The sequence below is a fragment of the Oncorhynchus nerka genome, linkage group LG16 (assembly GCF_034236695.1).
Source record: "Oncorhynchus nerka isolate Pitt River linkage group LG16, Oner_Uvic_2.0, whole genome shotgun sequence".
Taxonomy (NCBI): domain Eukaryota; kingdom Metazoa; phylum Chordata; class Actinopteri; order Salmoniformes; family Salmonidae; genus Oncorhynchus; species Oncorhynchus nerka.
In genome coordinates, this window is record NC_088411.1 from 6903004 (window position 1) to 6917770 (window position 14767).

The 14767-nt window shown below is 40.4% G+C and overlaps 2 protein-coding genes across 4 annotated transcripts in view; one reads left to right on the top strand and one right to left on the bottom strand.

Moving 5' to 3' along the window:
• Nucleotides 1-12368, bottom strand: part of dclre1a (DNA cross-link repair 1A (PSO2 homolog, S. cerevisiae)) — a 35277-nt gene extending 22909 nt beyond the window's left edge. Inside the window, exons 1-6 of one of the 3 annotated variants that reach the window (XM_029684452.2) lie at nucleotides 11567-12365; nucleotides 7351-8532; nucleotides 3578-3711; nucleotides 2398-2516; nucleotides 1861-2004; nucleotides 1435-1580 (exon numbers count right to left, since the gene is read on the bottom strand). In XM_029684452.2, coding sequence (XP_029540312.2) covers nucleotides 1435-1580; nucleotides 1861-2004; nucleotides 2398-2516; nucleotides 3578-3711; nucleotides 7351-8532; nucleotides 11567-11963 — 2122 coding nt within the window. In that variant the 5' untranslated portion in view covers nucleotides 11964-12365. Of the gene's footprint in view, nucleotides 1-1434; nucleotides 1581-1860; nucleotides 2005-2397; nucleotides 2517-3577; nucleotides 3712-7239; nucleotides 8533-11566 lie in introns of all 3 variants that reach the window. The other 2 variants (XM_029684451.2, XM_029684453.2) reach the window with 2 other exon arrangements.
• Nucleotides 12369-12804: 436 nt separating this feature from the next.
• The window catches only part of nhlrc2 (NHL repeat containing 2), a 46427-nt gene continuing 44464 nt past the window's right edge, over nucleotides 12805-14767 (top strand). Inside the window, exon 1 of the mRNA XM_029684454.2 lies at nucleotides 12805-13007. Coding sequence (XP_029540314.2) covers nucleotides 12845-13007 — 163 coding nt within the window. The 5' untranslated portion in view covers nucleotides 12805-12844. The remainder of the gene's footprint in view (nucleotides 13008-14767) is intronic.

The following is a 14767-nucleotide window of genomic DNA, read 5'->3' on the forward strand; positions in this document are numbered from 1 at the left end:
ATTAAAATAGGATTTCCTGCATATAGAAATTACAGTTTTTGTTTTCAACATTCATCACAGGTAACTTAAACTCTATTTTTATTCAAACAGTTGAGAGTATTTGTCTCCTACGCAGACTCTTCAGTATCATTGTCACTTCAGAGCTGTGTGTGTGTTTTACAGATGGCAGAGAAAAGCAGAGCACCAGTGTGGGACTATTACATGGAATTGGCACCAGGGAAAGCAAGGTGTCTTATTTGTGATAAAGATGTAAGCATGGGGTCAGCAACGGCTAGCAAAACAGTCCTGTAGCTTAGCGTCTGCTTCATCTGACCACTTTCTTATTGACCGAGTCACTAGTGCTTCCTGCTTTAGTTTTTTGTGTAAGTAGGAATCAGGAGGATAGAATTATGGTCAGATTTGCCAAATGGAGGGTGATGGAGAGCTTTGTATGCTTCTCTGTGTGTGGAGTAAAGGTGGTTTAGAGTTTTTTTCCCTCTGGTTGCACATTTAACATGCAGGTAGAAATGAGGTAAAACGGGTTTAAGTTTACCTGCGTTAAAGTCCCCTGCCACCTGGAGCGCTGCCTCCGGATGAGCGTTTTCCTGTTTGCTTATGGCCGTATACAGCTCATTGAGTGCGGTATTAGTGTCAGCATCAGTTTGTGGTGGTAAATAGACAGCTACGAAGAATGTAGATGAAAATTATCTTGGTAAATTGTGTGGTCTACAGCTTATCATGAGATACCATCATGAGATACTATCATGAGATAACGCAAAACCTTGAGACTTCCTTAGATTTCATGCACCAGCAGAGACTGTGAGAGGCAGACCCTCCACTGAGACTGGGAACTTGGAAATCTCAGACTTCCGATTTCAGTGTGTTCAAGGCAACTGGGGAAAATCTTTTTTAACTGTCATCCAACTCTGAATTCCAAGTCGAAAAAAAACTGGCATCTTTCTAGAGCGCCAACTTTCTAACCTGGGGATCACTGACGTCATAACTTGACCTAGTTTTTTTCTCTCGAGTTCCCAGTTGTCTTGAAAGCACCATGACCATCAGATGCATCTCTACCATAAGTCTAGTAAAGTAAAAAAGCTAATTATTTGCTATTTATGCTCAGCTGTGCCTCGCAAGTGCTACACCAACTGATGTGTTTTGTTAACAAAAGCTTGACTTTTGAAATATAATATTGTCTGAGGAGAACAATATTGGCAGGCCTATAGCCAATATGCTATGACAAATAGGCCTATTGCACAAACCTAATTCCAACAGAATGTTTTTTATTAGGTTCATGTCAAAAATAAAATCTGGTTTAACAAAAACAATCTTAGCGGTAGATACCGGCTTACTTTTTGACTGCGAAAGTAATCTTGACTCAGAAAAGGTTGGTGACCACTGGTGTAGCTCAATAAAGTTACTTTAAGGTGATCAAACACTCAAATCAGCACTCACCCAAGAATACTTTCTCTTTGCCAACTGAATAGGAGCCACACACCACCAGAGTGCGAGGGTTGAGGGTCACACACGTGAAGGCTGTGTTGGCCGCAAGGTTTATGACCTCCTGCTGCGTGGGGAAGGTGTATTCAGGACTGCAGTAACTAGAGAGTGAAAGAGAGGAAAAATGGTTTGAGAGGTGTTTAACAGCAGTGGTTAAATTGAGCCGTAACCCTAGCTTCATGTCAACACCCCGGCTCAACCCTAACCATAGCTCTAACCCTAACAGTGGCTTTATGTCAACAGCCTGGCTCAACCCTAACCATAGCTCTAACTCTAACCCTAGTTTCATGTTCACAGCCCAGCTCAACCCTAACCGTAACCCTATCTTCATGACCACACCATGGCTCTACCCTTAGCCTAACCCTAGCTTAAAAAACTAACGTGGTGTCCAGGTAGAGTGTCTGGACTCGGCAGCTCAGCAGCTCGTGGTAGGCCTCCATAGAAGGGTCAGCTCTAAAGTCTCCCGTGTGAAGCACAGTCTGGCCATCGGGCAGGAACAGCAGCAGCATGGCAGCTCCTGGACAGCTGTGGGCAGAGAGGACCAGGTAACATATTACGACTCAAGACCATTAAATGTGCAAGGAATGGGTAGGTTCTGTATGGTAATTGTTTTAAAAAAAAGTATTTTAAAAAGGCATGTCAGTTAAGAACAAATTCTTATTTTCAATGACGGCCAAGGAACAGTGGGTTAACTGCCTGTTCAGGGGCAGAACGACAGATTTGTACCTTGTCAGCTCGGGGGTTTGAACTTGCAACCTTCCGGTTACTAGTCCAACGCTCTAACCACTAGGCTACCCTACCGCACACTGAGTGGAATTCTCACCATATGACATTTTTCATACTAATATAGGGAAGAAGAGGCAAGATGGGTCAGCAATTCACACTCTATTTAAAGCCCTTTGATTTCTTCATACTCACTGGTTGGCGTCAAGCAGTGTGACCTTGAACCCATCCACAGTGACCTGGGTGTTCATGGGCAGGATGTGGACGTACTGCTCAGCCACCCTCAGCTTACTCTTCACCAGGTTACCTGTGATCTGGGGAGACGCACAGCTGTGAGCTGTCAATAAATGGGCTGCAGTGCCGGACCACATATATGGTGCCTTCACACCCCTGGACTTTTCCCACATTTTGTTGTGTTACAGTCGGAATTTTAAATCAATTAAATTGGGATTGTTTTGTCACCAGCCTACACACAATACCTCATTTTGTCAAAGTGGAATTATGTTTTTCAAAATTTTACAAATTAATCACAAATGAAAGCTGAAATGACTCGAGTCAATAATAATACATTTTTTTAAATAAAATGAAAAAATGGTGCCGTCTGGTTTGCTTAATATAAGGAATTTGATATTATTTATAATTTTACTTTTGATACCTAAGTATATTTGAGCAATTACATTTACATTTTATACTTAAGAATATTTAAAACCCAAATACTTTTAGACTTTTACTCAAGTAGTATTGTTCTGGGTGACTTTTACTTGAGTCACTTTCTATTAAGGTATCTAGACTTTTACTGAAGTTTGACATTTGGGTGCTTTTTCCACCACTGCCCAAGACCCAAATCCAGTTTTACTTAATGAGGTCAAAAACCAAGGCGAAATGAGTGAGTTCAGCTGCCCTTTAAAGGGGCAATCTGCAGTTCCTACATCCATTTCTGAACTTATACATTTATGATACAGTATATACCCATTGATTCTTGACGAATATAACTTCTAAATGTCCCATGAGCTTAGCTCAACTATTATACCCCATCAGAACCTATAATATAAGCTTGTTTAAGTTCAATATTTGTAAACAAAGTAAATGTAAACAAATACTATATAGCCTCAAAACATAGTTAAAACTATAATGTTGGTATCATGGATGGTCAGTCATTGCATCCATAGCTCTGTCTATGAATTTGAGAGTGGTTAAGACTTATCTCTTCAGTCAGTCTTATAATTGAGTCGTGAACGGCAAGGTACTGGAGTGACAAGCCACCCTTGCTTGGCCCCAACTCTCAATTGGGATACCTGACGCAATCAAAATTAATTTATTGACAGCATGCATTGCCCCACATGTTGCATCTGTTTTAGTTGGGAAGTGCCCTTACTCTGTTACAGTAGATATGGAATGTAGAGCTCTTCTTCAGGCCTCCATAGTGGTCTGAGTGGAAGTGTGTGAGGAAGTAAGTGGTGATGCCCTCAACCAGCCCATACTGAAAAGCATCCACAGCAAACTTAGTGCCTGTGCAAAAAGAGAGAAAAAAATTAAGCTGTGTTTGAATACCCATACTAACAATGTATACTACATTCATAAAGTATATACTACATACTATTAGTTCATTTTAGTATACTATAAACAAACGGTATCGTTTCAGTTGAGCGTACTAGCGCTTCGCCTGTCTACCGGAAGTTGATGCTGTTGCTATCAAACCTCTTGATAGCTTGTTAACAAATGACTAACTAGTCTTTTTACGATTCCGGGTGTGTTCGTAAATTCATTCAATCTGGAGTGCCAGAGTACGCTCTGGGCGTTCCTAAATCCAGAGTGTTGTCAAATTGTCCATTTGTAAATTCAGAGCGCAAAATGGACGCTCTGGCCGAGATGTAGGGTTGATCTGAGCATTCAACGGCAGTCAAGACCCAAGCTAACTGGCTAACGTTGGCTAGCTACTTCTAGAAAAAATTGAGAGAACACCTCACTCTGACCATTTTACTCACCCTAGTAGAGCTGGTTAGGCTGTTTTCATGTTATCCACAGTGTTGGTGACTAACTGTGCTGCTGGCAACAATTTAATTACGCTTTTTTGCCGAAGTTTACTGACACCAGCCATATTCAACGGGTGTTAAGCGTTCAGTAAATTCATCAGTTATTCTGCGCTTAGGCAAACTCAGACGAGTGTGCTCTGAAATCGGAAGAGATAGCCAGAATTAATTTACGAACGCGCAACACCTGTTCAGATGAGAGTGCTCTGAAATCGGAGTAGATAGCCATAATTAACCATGTCCATTGAATGCACAACGACTATACCACATAGCCAAATATGATCAAGTCAATAAACGTTGAGTAGTTATAGTTAGTTAATATACTGCCTGGCAAGTTCGATGTATTAGTAGCCACCTAACGTTACATACTGCTCTAATGTAACAAATTGTCAGCCAACATAACTCATTTCAGAAGGCATTACTTTATTACATTGCTCAACATTTTCTTAACTTTAGTCATAATTAGTTAAAGCAATGAATTTGTATCTGCTCTCGTTGGACTTTGTCTGCATATTTTCCCTTATTTTCTTCAAATCCAAAAATGTTGTGAAGCCACACCCATTTTTTTAAAGAATTGCATTATGGGCCCCTAAAAGCTCGGAAATAGTGTCCACTGGTTGTATACTTTGTATATTGGCAAATTTAGTACGACATTCGGGAACTTTGGCATACTAACTATATCCATATTATATACTAATTTTACATCACAAATAGTACAGTTAGTTTGAGTATTCCAAAACAGCTTAAGACAATAAGGCCATGAGAAGGACGCTAGTCACTTCCAGACATACTTGAGAATTTTTTTTTGCAGAATGAAATTAGTTTGAAATGTGTAGATTTCCACTAGGTGCTCTTGATTTAGCTCTCCTAGAGCTGACTGGAATTTGCACTTTTTAAAAATGTATTTTGTCTTAAACGCTAAAGCCAGGTAGGCCTAAGCCTTTTGCACCGTAGCATAGGGTTAGCCGGAACATCTTGATATTGCTAGCAGTATTCTAAGCCATCTACAGTCGGAGACTAAGGTATAATACAATATGTTTCATGGAAAGGCGCTAGGGGTGGCTATCTTCAAAAAGTCCCCAAGTACATTTAATAATACTTTCCTGTGGATAGCCTACGCCAGTCTCCGACTGCACTGTTAGCAGTATGTTAAGTGATTTCAGGAGGTTGTTTCTGCTACCAATTAGTAGAGGTCGACCAATTAATTAGGGACGATTTCAAGTTTTCATAACAATCGGTAATCTGCATTTTTGAACACCGATCACATTGCACTAAACGAGGAGACTGCGTGGCAGGCTGACTACCTGTTATGGGAGAGCAGCAAGGAGCCAAGGTAAGGTGCTAGCTAGCATTAAACGTATCTTATAAAAAACGATCAATCTTACCATAATCACTAGTTAACTACACATGGTTGATGATATTACTAGTTTATCTAGCTTGTCCTGCGTTGCATATAATCGATGCGGTGCCTGTTAATTTATCATTAAATACCAGCCTACTTCGCCAAACGGGTGATATAACAAGCGCATTCGCGAAAAAAAGCACTGTCGTTGCACCAATGTGTACCTAATCATAAACATCAACGCTTTTCTTTAAAAAATCAATACACAAGTATATATTTTTTTTAAACCTGCATATTTAGATACTATTGCCTGCTAACATGAATTTATTTTAACTAGGGAAATTGTGTCACTTCTCTTGCGTTCTGTGCATCAGAGTCAGGGTATATGCTGCAGTTTGGGCCGCCAGGCTCGTTGCGAACTGTGTGAAGACCATTTCTTCCTAACAAAGACTGCCAACTTCACTAAACTGGGGATGATTTAACAAAACTGCATTTGCGAAAAAAGAACAATCGTTGCAAGAATGTATCTAACCATAAACATCAATGACTTTCTTAAAATCAATAGCAGGCAATATTAAACTAGGGAAATTGTGTCACTTCTCTTGCGTTCATTACACGTAGAGTCAGGCTATATGCAACAGTTTGGGCCACCGGGCTAGTTGCGAACTAATTTGACAGAATTTTACGTAATTATGACATAACATTGAAGGTTGTGCAATGTAACAGCAATATTTAGACTTATGGATGCCACCCGTTTGATAAAATACGGAACGGTTCCGTATTTCACTGAAAGAATAAGCGTTATGTTTTCGAAATGATAGTTTCCGTGTTTTGACCATATTAGTGACCTAAGGTTCGTATTTCTGTGTGTTATTATATTATAATTAAGTCTATGTTTTGATATTTGATAGAGCAGTCTGACTGAGCGGTGGTAGGCAGCAGCAGGCTTCATTCAAACAGCACTTTCCTGCATTTGCCAGCAGCTCTTCGCAATGCTTCAAGCCTATCAACTCCTGAGATTAGGCTGGCAATAATAAAGTCCCTATTAGAACATCAAATAGTCAAAGGTATATGAAATACATTTACATTTACATTTAAGTCATTTAGCAGACGCTCTTATCCAGAGCGACTTACAAATGGTATAGAGAGAAATAGTCCTATAATAACTACAACCTAAAACTTCTTACCTGGGAATATTGAAGACTCATGTTAAAAGGAACCTTCAGCTTTCATATGTTCTCATGTTCTGAGCAAGGAACTTAAACGTTATCTTTTTTACATGGCACATATTGCACTTTTTCTTTCTTCTCCAACACTTTTTTTTTTGCATTATTTAAACTAAATTGAACATGTTTCATTATTTATTTGAGACCAAATAGATTTTATTGATGTATTATATTAAGTTAAAATAAAAGTGTTCATTGTTCATTCAGTCTTGTTGTAATTGTCATTATTACAAATATGTATACAAAAAAATATTTAAAAAATAAACATTTAAAACAATTTATGTTTATTTTTAAATCGGCCGATTAATCGGTATCGGCTTTTTTAAAGTCCTCCAATAATCGGTATCAGTGTTGAAAAATCATAATCGGTCGACCTCTACCAATTAGCCATCCACAGGGCACACTGCATGCTACTTACACTAGTCACTGACCAACTCACCTGGAATCTTTTTATAAAACGGGCATCGCTTGGACTCCCTTTGCTCTCCATCGGTTCTCCCCCTGTTCCACCTCTTCCTACCTCCCTCACTTGGAGTCTGTGTACACCCACCGTCTGATCGCACTCCAACTTTAGGGGTCACCGTGGCATTTGCACTTCTGCCTTTCCTCTGACGTCCTCCATGGTCCGCTTTACCTCCCTTGCGCTCTTCAAGTACAGGTCCCTGATGGAGAGTCACCCCAGGTAAAACGTTCCCAGCCTCTTGCTCCTTCCCTTTGTCCTTCAGGGGCTTGAGCCCAAAAAACACCCCAATGTCTGTCTGTTTGAGCCCAGAGGCCTTGCCCTTCCTAGTTGTCATGGTTGCCTGAGAATGTTGGGTGGGGGAAGCTTGGGAAGATGGAGGCACTTGAGGTAATGACATGTTCAACTCCGTGTTTGTGTAAGTGGGGCACTGATCCAAGCTTTTGGAATGGAGGCTGCAATTGCTGCTTGGGCTGAACAGGCTCTCCCGTAAGCTTTCTAATACTATACTTTTTGGAGACTGGAGTAGAGGCCTAGCACTGAAGGCATTACAGTTATCCTCTGTATGCTCTTCTCTTGAGAAGCTAGGTAGGTGATTGCTATGCACTAATGAGCTAATCGATACCACCTGGCTGTCGCTGAATACTGGAGAACCTACAACTTCATTTGTTTCAGAATGAGCCACAAGGTTGGAAGATAACTCATTATCACTTGAGACTCCATCACTGAACAACAACATCGAGTCATTATTTTCCCCATCTTCCAACATACTGCTTGGAAATAGAGCTTTTTTTTGTTGTGTCCCATTAACTTCTATATCTTGGGGAAACTCAGACATGGGGGAATAGGAGATCTCATCATCACTAGAAGCAGAGGGCTCTGCTTTGACAAAACCACCCTCAAGGCCTTCACTCCCTCTATTGTCCTTATGGGGGGTTGACACTTTTGTTTTATTGTCTTGGAGGGTAGACTTCAAAACTTTGGTTGAAGGTGACCAGCCTTTTTTTTTTCGGATTACCTCTGGAGCAGGAGACCGGAGCAGCAGAAGGGCATTTGGCTTTGTGGGGGATGTAGCTTCACTGTGTCTGTTAATAGAAGAACTCTGGCTGTCCTGTGAGCTCTCCAAGCTTAAATTGGCCCCGCCATTGGTTACCAACTCCAAGCTGAGGCAGGGCGCCTCATTGGTTGCTCGGCTGTGGGCAAGCAGGGAGTGGCTGTATCTCTGGTAGTGGCTCAGAATTGTGGAGTAGCACTGGATACCATCGGGACATTCTGCACACATGACATAAAAGACAAAGACAGAGCAGGATTAGGAATTACAAGGGATATGAGATTATGGTTAAGAATGGCATTTGCATGTAATGTGCTAAAATAGACATGGGACATCATGAAACTAGAAAAAAAGGAAATGCTTTTTTGGAACTTTCTGAAATTCAATACAATAATTTATTGAAGTTGGAATTGTTGGGTTATAACTTGAAATATACTTACTCCTGTTGCTATATTAGACATGATTGATTATGTTATCTGCATAATGAATGTATATGTTATGTGTAAATGAATGGTGAAGAGGAACTTTGTGTATGGAAATTTACTGTGAGAGAAAAGGGGAACAGAATGTATGTCCAAAGTCTGTTGAACAGAAAGTCACTTGTAAACATCATGGAGAAGTGACCGGATGAAGAATCACTGCTAACAGACCGCTTGACCACGAAGACAACAGCGCAACATTTAGCTAGTTTTGGGAAACAGATTAATAGTTCTGAGAAGTCACACCCCTAACCTTGTCATGACATATAAATGCCCTTTTAATTATGTGTAAAGTGTGTTTGCAGCTGAAGCATACAGTGGGTTGAATAAACTTGGTTTGAGCTTTTTCTAGTTGTCCGTTTGAGTTTATACTCTGTTAGTTCAGAACCTAATAGAATGTTTGTGACCTTATCCAGGCCTCCTTCAAGACTCCCTAATGTTTCATCTGTAGGAGCAACAAAGGGAAAATTGGTGTAATATGGAGCTTTACTGCTTGCCTCTGTAATGAGTAGTATTTTGATTTCAATAACAACTTACATAAATGTATGAATATTGAAAAATACAATCATGAATAATGTTTATAGATGATTGAACATTATATACGAGGATATCAAAATTCCAGAGTGGTATCTCTACTTTTAAAATTATGATTCAATTTGTAAGCATTACCAACAGAGTGAATGGTGATTCAAAAGATGTGCAATGATACTAGTAAAAGGAGGGCAATCTTTGGCTACATTGCCTACTATGCCAATTTCTCTGTAGAAAATGCGCCATAACTTTGAAGGACCCTCCCCCAGAGGAAGTTGCTGCCACTATTACGACGAAATGCATGTTTAGGTTCCACCTCCGAAGAATGACAAAGGCTACTTATACATATTCATGAATTCCCAAAGTTGATAAACATCAACAAATAGGTCACTGTCAGTGGAGCTAGAGTAGCTAGCTATCAAATCAAACTTTGTCACATGCGCCGAATACACCTTAGCGTCAAATGCTAATTTACAAGCCCTCAAGGACAAAGTCAAGGTATTGGAGTGGCCATCAAAGTCCTGACCTCAACCCTATAGACAATTTGTGGGCAGAACTGAAAAAGCATGTGCGAGCAAGGAGGCCAACAAACCTGACTCAGTTACACCAGCTCTATCAGGAGGAATGGGCCAAAATTCACCCAACTTGTTGTGGGAAGCTTGTCGAAGGCTACCCGAAACGTTTAACCCAAGTTAAACAATTTAAAGGCAATGCTACCAGATAATAATTGAGTGTATGTAAACTTCTGACCCACTGGGAATGTGATGAAAGAAATGAAAGCTGAAATAAATCCTTCTCTCTACTATTATTCTGACATTCTTCAAATAAAGTGGTGATCCTAACTGACCTAAGACCTAAGGAATTCTTACTCAGATTAAATGTCAGGAATTTGGAAAAACTGAGTTTAAATGTAAATGTGTATGTAAACTTCCGACCTCAACTGTACATACATACATACCACGTACACACAGGCACACTTATACTTCCACACTCATCATGTGCTGCTCCTACTGTCTATTATATATCCTGTTTCCTAGTCACTTTACCCCTACCTATTTGTATATACAGTATCTACCTCAATTTCCCTGTACCCCTGCACATCAACTCGGTACTGGTACCCCATGCATATAGCCAAGCTATCACTACTAATTGTGTTTTTATTCCTCGAGTTGGAATGCATTGTTTGGGAAGGGCCGTAAGTAAGCATTTCACTATTTGTCTGCACCTGTTGTTTACGAAGCATGTGAATGTATCCAAAAGGTATTTATTTAGGACTTCACAACTGGTCAATTCCCACCTGGTTAAGAACGCAGCACTAAAGGAGGCTGGGTAAGGGAAAAATGTCACAAATATTCCTGTTCAATTAATTATTTCTAAACAATACTTTTACATACAAATGTCAAATAAAGCCATTTCATGTAGGCCTATCGAATTTCAGAAAAATCCAGGTGTTCCAGTTTATGGGGGGAGGCGGGGGATCTTTGTGGGCTATACTCGGCCTTGTCTCAGGATGGTAAGTTGGTGGTTGAAGATATCCTTCTAGTAGTGTGGGGGCTGTGCTTTGGCAAAGTGGGTGGGGTTATATTCTTCCTGTTTGGCCCTGTCCAGGGGTAACATCAGATGGGGCCACAGTGTCTCCTGACCCCTCCCGTCTCAGCCTCCAGTATTTATGCTGCAGTAGTTTGTTTTATTTGGAATACTTCTCCTGTCTTATCCAGTGTGAATTTAAGTATGCTCTCTCTAATTCTCTCTTTCTTTCTCGGGGGACCTGAGCCCTAGGACCATGCCTCAGGACTACCTGGCATGATGACTCCTTGCTGTCCCCAGTACACCTGGCCGTGCCGCTGCTCCAGTTTCAACTGTTCTGCCTGCGGCTATGGAATCCTGACCTGTTCACCGGACATCCTACTTGTCCCAGACCTATTATTTGACCATGCTGGTGATTTATGAACATTTGAACATCTTGGCCATGTTCTGTTATAATCTCCACCCGGCACAGCCAGAAGAGGACTGGCCACCCCTCATAGCCTGGTTCCTCTCTAGGTTTCTTCCTAGGTTTTGGCCTTTCTAGGGAGTTTTTCCTAGCCACCGTGCTTCTACACCTGCATTGCTTGCTGTTTGGGGTTTTAGGCTGGGTTTCTGTACAGCACTTTGAGATATCAGCTGATGTACGAAGGGCTATATAAATAAATTTGATTTGATTGAGGAACGTCTCACGTCGCAACCTGAAACAACAATACTGTACCTTTGCGGTCTTCCCCAGGATTGTCAAGACATTCTGCAACATGCCATCTTTGCGATTGCACCACCAATATAGAGAATGGCATCTGACAGATCGGACAGGAACTTCCTCCAGGGGAAGATGCCCGGTGCACGTTCTCTCCAGCAGCCACCTCTTTATTTTGAATAGACTCATTTTCCTTCACACCGAGGGTTTTATTTGGAGCTACTTTGGTGAGCTTCACATGTCTGACTGTGTTCTTCACTTGGACAGAATTTTCTCCTTTGGTTAAACATTGTGAGGCTTGTCTGTACTTAGCCATGGGTCCATTAAAAGTATCAGGTGTCTCTTTGTCCTTTCTTTTCTTCTTGTTGAGAGGCTTATATTCCCATATGTCATCTTCCAAATCGTTCTTTGACATTTGAAGCAGCAGAGAGAAGGACACACAATGTTTCAAAACACCTCGTTGTTGCTACAATATAGCCTGTTTAACCGCGCTTTTCTGTAACATCCTGCAAAAAGTCAGATGATAACATTCCATACCGTTTTGGAAAAGATGTAATCATCAAATCAAAACCGAAAACAGCTAATTGTGTTAGCATTTTTTTTCTAAATAATAACCTGTCAACAAGAAACTCTAGCAACCAGACTTAAAGCCAATGCAGTGCTAAAATGAGCTATTTCGTAAAAATGTATGAAACGTATCCGACTCCCGACGATTCTGATCTATATATCACCGTGCATCATGAATAACTACTACATATTATTTGCACATCAGTCAGTCACAATTTACCCATGATACATCACGGTGATGCGCTCGTCCTGGTTTTCCACTAGTTACCACATCCACAAAGTCAAACATAGCAAAACATTTATGAAAACAAAAAACGTATTTTTGTTCTTAACTTGTGCTTACGGTTATGCATAACGTTAACCACACTGCTAAGGTTAGGTTAAATATATATATATGTGTTAGCATTCTACATATATATATATAGAAGATACATTACAGAAATTAGGCGGTGTTTATGACTTTGTGGCTGTGGTAACTATTGACGACACCCTCGAACACGGACTCCTCTGTATTGTTGTTAGAAAATACAACAGCAGTTTCCAAACAATTAGCAGTTATTTTTTTAATATAATGTACTTTTAAAATAAACATGTATCCAAAAGATCCTATATTAATAAGAGCACCATTTTTTGAATGAATTAATTCCATATTGCTAATTTTGTCACTGTTGAAAAGTACTGGTGCAGAATGTAGCATTGACTTTACTCAATGAAATTGTGGTTGGAAAGATGGCGTCCAAGTGCAACCTTTCTGCTTTATTTCCAATCCAGAGCCAGTTGGACGACGCCCTGGACAACGCTACGAACCAACAAGAGAAAGAAAACCTTGTCTACCAGTACTTGAAAAAACTAGACGACAAAGATGACTTGAGGATTCCCGATTTTGACGAAGGTTAGGAAAATGTACATTAATGACAGCTAGCTGGGTGTTAATTGTCGGCTGGCGCAGCATTTGCGCAGTCTGAAGATTGTGTGTGTGATCAAGTAAAAAGTTTAGACACACCTACTCATTCAAGGGGTTTAATTTAATTAGACTATTTTCTACATTGTAGATTAATTGTGAATACGTCACAACTATGAAATAACACATATGGCATCATGTACTAACCAAAAAAGTGTTAAACAAATCGAAGTATATTTGAATTTATTCAAAGTAGCCACCCTTTGCCTTGATGACAGCTTTACACACTCTTGGCATTCTCTCAACCAGCTTCATGAGGTAGTCACCTCATTTCAATTAACAGATGTGCCTTGTTATAAGATAATTTGTGGAATTTCTTTCCTTGATGTGTTTGAGCCAATCAGTTGTGTTGTAACAAGGTAGGGGTGGGACACAGAAGATGGCCCTGTTTGGTAAAAGACCCTGTCCATATTATGGCAAGAACAGCTTAAATAAGCAAAGAGAAATGATAGTCCATTACTTTAAGACATGAAGGTCAGTCAATGTGGGAAATTTCAAGAACTTTGAATGTTTCTTCAAGTGCAGTTGCAAAAACTATGAAGTGCTATGATGAAACTGGCTTGCTTGAGGACAACCACAGGAAAGGAAGACCCAGAGTTACCTATGCTGCAGAGGACAAGTTCAGTAGAGATACAAGCCTCAGAAGTTGCAGCCCAAAAAAATGCTTCAAGTAACAGACACATCTCAACATCAACTGTTCAGATGAGACTGTGTGAATCAGGTCTTCGTGGTCAAATTGCTGCAAATACACCACTACTAAAGGACACCAATAATAAGAAGAGACTTGCTTGGGCCAAGAAACACAAGCAATGTATTTTGGTCTGATGAGTCCAAATTTGTGATTTTTGGTTCCAACCGCTGTCTTTGCGGGACGCAGAATAGGTGAACGGATGATCTCTGTGTGTGGTTCCCTCCGTGAAGCATGGAGGTGTGATGGTGTGGGGGTGCTTTTCTGGTGACACTGTCAGTGATTGATTTAGAATGCAAGGCACACTTAACCAGCATGATTACCACAGCGTTCTGCAGCGATACGCCATCCCATCAGGTTTGGGCTTAGTGGGACTATCATTTGTTTTTGTTGTGTCCAACTTTTGACTAGTACTCTATGTCCAGTTGAAATCGGACGTTTACACCTTAGCTAACTACATTTAAACTCAGTTTTTCACAATTCCTGACATTTAATCTTAGTAAAAATTCCCAGTCTTAGGTCAGTTAGGATCACCACATGATTTGAAGAATGTGAAGTGTCAGAATAATAGTAGAAATAATGATTTCAGCTTTTATTTCTTTCATCACATTCCCAGTGGGTCAGAAGTTTACATACACAATTAGTATTTGGTAGCATTGCCTTTAAATTGTTTAACTTGGGTCAAATGTTTCAGGTAGCCTTCCACAAGCTTCCCACAATAGGTTGGGTGAAATTTAGCCCATTCCTCCTGACAGAGCAGGTCTAACTGAGTCAGGTTTGTAGGCCTCCTTGCGCGCACATGCTTTTTCAGTTCTGCCCACAAATGTTCTATAAGTATGAGGTTAGGACTTTGTGATGGCCTCTCCAATACCTTGACTCTGTTGTCCTTAAGCCATTTTGCCACAACTTTGTGATGCCCTCTCCAATACCTTGACTTTGTTGTCCTTAAGCCATGCTGCCACCCCCGTGCTTCACGGTCGGGATGGTGTTCTTCGGCTTGCAA